Genomic DNA, 7,896 nt, shown 5'->3' on the forward strand with positions numbered 1-7,896 from the left:
CATTCAGCTGGACACCATGCATTTCATTTCAGAAGCAAAGAAACATGTATTTACTAATATACAGTGGGAAAACTATGAGATAAAAGCACTTTTAATGCTGCTAATCTGACGTTTTCTCACATTTTAACATACCTGCATGGAGCTAATATGCAAAAACAACAACAACAACTTTTTGTTAAAAAAAAAACAGTAAACAAAATTGTTAATTACACTCTAATAACAATTGCCAATTTTTTTTTTTTACACTCAAACATGTTACTGCAGATCAGGTTGATCTAGAACTGCAAAGTTACAATAATGGTATGAATTTCAGTGTATGGGATGATGCATAAGAGTCCACTGTGTTGGCTGATATGGAACTAAAAAAACAAAACCCATGAATAAAGAGTACAAGAGAACACCTTTGAACAGCTGTCCTCTGTAGTGGCCACAATGCATGAAAGGGTTAAATTAATATTGTAAGTTTTTCTTTGTTTGGGGTATCATGCTCACAGGATGTACTGTACTGGAATAAATGGGCTCATCCTGCTATTGGGCGACTGTTTCAGCAGGAGGTCACCCACTTCTCTTCCATTCTGCTATCTAGTGTTCTAAAACAGCTAGTTTTGGCAAACACATGTCCTCTAATGTGGGGTTGTCTTTTGCAGTGACGCTTCTCACTTCTCTCCCTGCTTTTCCCTGAACTATATTTTGTAAAAACACTGTCATCACATCCAACACTTAGCTCACACTTACTCAGCGCTGGCCAATGCTACATTTAATCAGTATCACCTAATATTGTATGTGTTTATTTTATATATACTTTACTCTCTTGTGACATTAACCCATAAAGTCCTAAACCATCTACTGATCTAAACTGTTTAATACATGTTGATCCAATAATCCTATCAATACATTGAAATAATTGCTGAAAAATGCAGTTTGTGATATTTTCATGGTCATCAAATATGACCCATTTGGAGGCTCAGAGGCTCTGTAGTGAACGTGGAAACACTGTCATCTTCTACAACATTGATTCACCAGTAAAACCCATGGAGTTGGATCAATGACAGTAGATGGAGACATATATTTTAAATGCAGTTAATGATAGATTTTACAGAAAAAGATAATTTTTTCATTTTTTTCTGCTTTGATATAACCTTTGGATTTACTCTGAGCTTTAATGAACATCAACATGATCAGTGAATTTAATATTGGAAAATACCTGATGATCACTTAAAATGTAAAATACAAAGGATAAAATTATTAGAGGGAATGGTGATAAATCACTGAAGAAAGGTTAAAAATACAGAGAAAAAATTATTTGGGAACTGCCACAAAGATAGCACTGGGTCTTTATGAGTTAAAACAATACTTGTCACAAGACACTTAAACATTTGTTCACACTGAATTAAAAAAAAAAAAAAAAAAAAAAAAAGGATGCTGCATCTGAGCAGAAAGAGCTCTGAACCCTTATAAAACTACATTTTCAGATTTATGACAAAAAAAAAACTTTCTTAAATTGTTTAATTGTTTCACAGTAAAAAAAACATTTCAACCATAAAATGACGCAGAAAAGCTATATATAGAGCAATTTAAATTAACTGGGATGTAGGAAATTAGGTGTTTTATGACAGGTTTTATGATTTCCAATTAATGACCCCAGGAAGAATAGTAACTGAACTTTCAGTTGCTAATGGGGATCTTAATAAATGAAACGATTTAAATGAAATGAAATGTATTTATTAATGTATTTCTTTTAATTTAAAGTTAACTGGGAGCTTTCCAATGTTAAATAAATTGGAAAAAAAACCAACAACATTTAGACAACAGTTTCCAACCATTTGTTTTCATGCTCCTGCTAAATGTTTAAAATCAGTGTGGAGCCTTTTGTGGTTGCAGTACCTCTGTCAGCCACAGGGCGGAGACACACGGCTCAGTGCTCAGCTTCAGTTCAGGAGGGACCGTCTTCTGTTCACTCTTTGTCTTCAAACAGGAACAATAACTGTCCAGCATCAGCAGCACACACCAGGGATAATAAAGAGAGAGGAAGGTACCGGTAAACATGGAGGAGTATAACTCTGGAGATGAGGTATAGCTGTTAATGATCAACATTTGGTTTTCTATAAAATTACATGGCCCATAGTCGACACTGCAGAGGTGTTTTAGTCTGCTAACGTTCGCTAAAACAGCTAATCTGTTAGCTAAAGACAAGCTAGCGGCTACTTCTCACAGGGTGTGGTCACAGATTTATTATTTTATCATTAATATTTAAAATATTAAAGACAGCCACATAGATAAGAAAATGAACTAATGTACTGCTTCTGTAGAGGCCATACTTTTATAAAGAATTCTGAAGTTGATTACATGTACATGACTTTTTCAGTCATTCAGTTCAGTGTAGCTAAAACTAGAAGTATTTCCGGCTAAAATTTGCTTAGAGGTCTTATTTCTGTCTTTGTGCATAAGAAATCAATATAAGTGAATCCCCAAAGGAACTTTGTGTTGGTAAATGCAAGTTATGCAAATTTACAGGATTTCAGTTCTGTTGCAACATGTTGATGGTCATATGAACTATGTTTTCAGGTCAAAAATGTCCAGTTTCATCACAATTAATGCTATATTTTCATGCCACAAATGGCCAAGTTATATTTTTTCTTACAGGATTATATACTACATATCACATGTTTTATTTTTACAGGTTGCAGTATGGAGTATGGTGCTGATCCATCCTGCTTATGTTATGCCATTACATATATTAAGAATGTCACACGCCACTTTTTAAATCAACAGTTTTCTAATAATAAGCATTTTTATGAAGAAATAACAATTCTATATTGTTATTTGCTATTTAGTATGATGATAAACTATACAATAAATAATTATGATACTAGTTTTTGCACAGGATTCATTTCTGGAAACGGTGACATGGCTGCCGAGCATCAGTATGATGGGATCTGTAACAACCATGTCACATCTGTCCACTGCCACATTTTGTGTTTTTGTGTCAGCTGTTATTGTTTTAGATCCACAAAACTAACATTTATGAATAAGAGGATAATTAGCAATAGTAAGTATATAAGTTTATTACTAATAAAGTACTGGTACTGACCAGATCATCATGGGTAATGTCACGTCCGTCCACCAGCAAAAGTTTTCACATACACGTGCTATTGCTATTCAAAATCCAATATTTCTGAAAATATAGCTTCCACTGTCAAATAATATCAGTAGTCTGTGCACAAATGTATTAGCATTATTTCAACACAGTTCTATGCATTTCTTACAACTTTTTTTCTTTTTTTTTTTTTTGACAAAAATGGCCACTCATTTGACCCCCTAAGTAAATTTTAGCCGTTTCACATTTGATAGTATGTAATGTATGGGTGTATGAGAGGCTGCATTACCATCGTTACGATTACTGGTAAACACCACTTGTTATCAATATGGGCCTGGCCAAGTGAAAGGGAATATCAGGGTCAATTTCTTTTTTCTCTAAAACAATATTTTTGATTATTCAGCATGAAAGACATATATGTCTAGTTTCTAAAGCTGTGTTTATTTAATTTTTACCAGAATTACAACTGGATATATAAGAAAATATATGAGAATATAGTGTAAATGAAGAACAGTAAAGGTTGTAAATGAATGTAAATAGCAATATGTAAATAGCCTAAATATGTTCAAAATATATTCCTGTGTCTAATCTTGTATTTCATAATAATCAAATACTATAATGATTTTGAATGTTATTTATTATTTTTAAAAAAGCAGAAAGATGTGTATTAAATATAGTAATGAAACATATGTCACCAAAGACTGATAATTCTGTCAGTATGTTAATAAAATCTTTGATTATTATTCTGATGCATCACACTGAACAAACATCTCACTGTTACTTTTTTGGAGTCTCACTTCATTACCATGAATTAATGTCCTTTAAAACTAAAATAAAAAAGATATCAGTTTCATTTTTTGATATAATGTACACTCATATATTAAGAAAAGTGTGGTATGCTAAATATTTGGACTTTCCTTGAGGAACAGCACTTATTGGCATTTTTTCCAAACGTTGAATAACTGCTGGATATTTTTCCTCACTCCATTACTTTGTCAGTTATGATAAATTCATGTTATTGTTAAATATTTGGTTATTCCTTAATGGCATGTTAAAGTACTTGCTTAGAACTACAATTTGAGTTATTATGGTTACTGCTAAATACATTTTTAAAAACAGATATGGAATGATTAGTATTGCTGTACAGTGCTTTCTCACTCTGTTACTTGCTTGGCCAGGCGCTAATTGAGACTATTCTGTTATGTAGTGCATAATACACTGCATTATCTTATATACATTACGTGTAATTTTACCTGCTTTTTTCAGTGTGAGTAGGAAATTTATCTGAGTAATACTGTAAATATTGTATTTTACAGTTACTTAAATTTGGTGTTATTGAACATGCTGCTGCTTTACCTTGGATATAAACTATGCAAAATGTTTAAATGTGCTTTTTTTTGTATAATGATGTTGTTTAATTATCTTACAGGTACTTTTTAATGCAGATGAAGCCAGTGTCTCAGTTAAAGAGGTACCTTCTCATTCCCACAACATGAATACATGTATTTTTCATGTGATAGCTGTGTACATGATTTAGTGTGTGGTTTTGTTTCAGTGTATTGAAGGTGTCATTGGTGGAACAGATTACAACCAGAATAAAGTGAATCAATGGACTGCCAGTATAGTGGAGCACTCTCTGACTCACCTGGTGAAACAAGGACGGTCGTTCAAGTACATAGGTAAACTACTTGTCATGTCATATTCTACTGTAACCCCTACTCTTAGAGGTGATGGTGATGATTAAATATGTGACTGCTTGCTGATATTTTGCAGTGAACTGTACCATCATGCAAAAGAGTGGAGCAGGTCTCCATACAGCAAACTCCTGCTACTGGGACACCGCCACTGACGGTGAGGGACAAGGTTTTGTTTTCTAACTTCTGTTTAGTTCTATTTATCAAGTGTCATTTTACACTAATAATTTACTATAGAAGCGCATAAATGTCTCAGAGAGGAATAAACAGAAAGGGTAAATGTAAAATTCATCCATGAACACAGAAAAAACAGCTTAAACATTATAAAATGAATAACTTGTATTGTTCACATTTAAGTGAGGGGAAATTACATCCATGTGAATTGTTTCACTATCGTGTGATTCACAGCAATTGAAATAAGTCACATAATTGGTAACAAATTATCCTGTGATGAAGAGGCAGGAGACTGTAATTATCTTCTTAACAAGTGGAAGAAGAACTCTCAGTATTAATGTCGGATTCTTGTCTTTTACATCTTCTGGTAATATTCCTAAGAGAAATTACTTTTAATTAGAGACAATAGTAATTGAAAGTGCTACCACTAAGCCTGCCAAGCCAATACTTGGCAGGTCCAGCGGCAATTTTTCTCCGTAACAAAAAAATAAGTATCTCAGTATTTTTTCGTACTAAACAAGTCATTTGAAAATGCAGCTGAATTTATCAAACATTACTTTTGTTTTAAAATGAACAGCAGAATGAAAGTATTTTGTTCAAAAATGCCTACATTTATAAACACACAATTAAATAAGAACCTATCAGACTTTTCTGTTTCTTGAGGCATATGCTGCATAGGGGCAAATGATATAATTAATTAAGACTGTATTCAAGGTAGATGTGTTCTTAGAGTAGCAGATAGTGGTGTGCAGGTACACTCATTTAATTGTCTCCGTGGAACAATTAAATGAAACAGCAATTCTTAATGTTTTCATTTTCACCAGTGCCTTTCCTCATGTAGCCACACAAAATACAGTGAAAACTCATGTTTACACACATCTGTGTAAAGGTATTATCACGTTTTGTCTTTCAAACAAAAACGCAACTAGTTATTTTAACAGGTCGAAATAACTGCTGTCTACTAAGTAACTGTGTTTGCCAATATTTTACTTTACAGTTGTTAGCTTTGCTCTGTTTTTAGACAGAAAACAGCCACAGTAAAAGCGCGTATCACTTCTGTTTTCTGCATGGTTTGCGTTGTCATTAGTTTAGATTTTTGAAATAAACCCTGAATCAACAAATATAGAACTTAGCAAACAATAATAATAATAATTAATAATAATAATAATAACAATAATGTAACATAATAACTTTATACCCTCAAAAGTTTCATGATCAAACTCAACAGTGGAAAAGAAACGCTGTGACTTGTCATATTTGTCACTTTCGTTAAACACTCGTTGGTGTTTGTTTTCATCGATTGGGGAGACTAGCAGAGTGACTCACTACTCCCTCTAGTGGTCGCATAAATCCTCCTAGCCTGTCAGTGTAAATAAATTCAGTGCATAACTTATCAATCCATTATGTTGGAGTATTTGGCATAACACTATTCTAAACACTATTGTTAGTTTTAGGTCATTTTTTTTATATTTTAAAGTAGAAATATTACATATAACCCCTTTAAAAATAATAAATGACTGAATTTAGTGTGCATCTTAGTGTTTCTGCTTATTTTCTGCAATTATTTTAAACATTGCACAGGAGTAAATAGAACAATGTAAGTCTGTGTATGCATGAGATGGGTTTTTTTTATTAATTACATTCACATCTTTTATAATGAGATTTATTTGTCTGCACTAGTGAGTTTCTAATGGCTTTACATTTCTGTTTATTTTTTTATTCACTTCCCAGTTATCAAGTAATTTGACTAGAAACATACTTGATATTAGCTGCTAAATACAATGGGGAGAAAAAGTATTGAACTCAACATTTGGTCCAGTAAATGTGTTTCCAATGCAGCCATTCAAGTGAAAATCTTATCAGACTGGAAATCACGCCTGAATACTGTGGGCGATTAGTACAGAAAGCGCCTTGAAGCTGTCATTACAAACAAAGACACTTCCACCAAGTACTGGATTAATTGCAGTAAGTGTGTTCAATACTTTTCTCTTATGTCATTAAGCTTTATTACACATAACTTTATTTACATATGAACTTTGATTTTTTTGTCTGGATTTTTTGAGTTAATGGAAATACATTTACTGGATAAAATGTTGACATGTTCAGTGCATTTTCCCCCCATTGTAACACCACTGGAGTGTTTTTTTTTTGTTTTTGTTTTTTTCTTCGCAGAGTCAGCCCACAGACAGTAGTTTAATGTTCATGTTTTTATCATTTCTTTCAGGCAGCTGCACAGTCAGGTGGGAGAACCGCACCATGTACTGTGTTGTCAGCGTCTTTGCTGTGGCTGTAGCGTAGCAGCACAGAGTTACTCCTCTAACATCATCGCGTCTAAAGCTGAGCTTGAAACGGCACCGTGACCAAGACACCGAGAAGATCTTTTTGATGATACCTTTTGGTAGATGTTGACGTACAAGTTGCTGATTTCTCCCCACAGCCATTAACAACATAACTGATGGGGAGTTATAGTTGAGTGGTGGTTTGTGAGTGTGGATGAGATGACTGTCAATATCGTGGCCACAGAGTGGAAGTCTGATGCAGTATCTAGAAGTATGTCCTTCCAACATGTCAAGGGGCTTTGGTGAAGAATTTAATATTTTATCTCTAACCCTTAATATTGTAACCAGTGAACCTTTAGTAGCTGTTCTCATTTGTTTTCATCTGTAACATTCCTAATAATTAAATAAACCGACTGAACTGTTGTAGATGAAATTGCTAACAGTAGTGACACTAATCGTCTGTATCTATTCTAGTCTTTGTACTGGTCTCTGTTATTTTTCCCTGGATTTCTGTTAAAGTATGTATTTGTTCAATCATTTAATTTGTTCCAATATGTACATTGCACTTTCATTAAATGTATTTGATTATCATTATTTTTTGGAGGTATTTGTAAATGTTCAGGACAAAGAAATGTCATAGGTTTGTATTTCA

General features: G+C 33.3%; 1 protein-coding gene across 1 annotated transcript; it reads left to right on the plus strand.

Annotated features, from left to right (window-relative positions):
• Positions 1-1,928: 1,928 nt before the first annotated feature.
• On the plus strand, positions 1,929-7,838 carry LOC115412125 (dynein light chain Tctex-type 3). Its single transcript, XM_030124435.1, has 5 exons — positions 1,929-2,071; positions 4,527-4,568; positions 4,653-4,776; positions 4,871-4,948; positions 7,190-7,838. Exons 1-5 carry the CDS (start codon positions 2,045-2,047, stop codon positions 7,261-7,263), a joined length of 345 nt encoding a protein of 114 aa, XP_029980295.1. The 5' UTR covers positions 1,929-2,044; the 3' UTR covers positions 7,264-7,838.
• Positions 7,839-7,896: the final 58 nt, after the last annotated feature.

This window comes from Sphaeramia orbicularis, chromosome 21, assembly GCF_902148855.1.
Source record: "Sphaeramia orbicularis chromosome 21, fSphaOr1.1, whole genome shotgun sequence".
Taxonomy (NCBI): Eukaryota; Metazoa; Chordata; class Actinopteri; order Kurtiformes; family Apogonidae; genus Sphaeramia; species Sphaeramia orbicularis.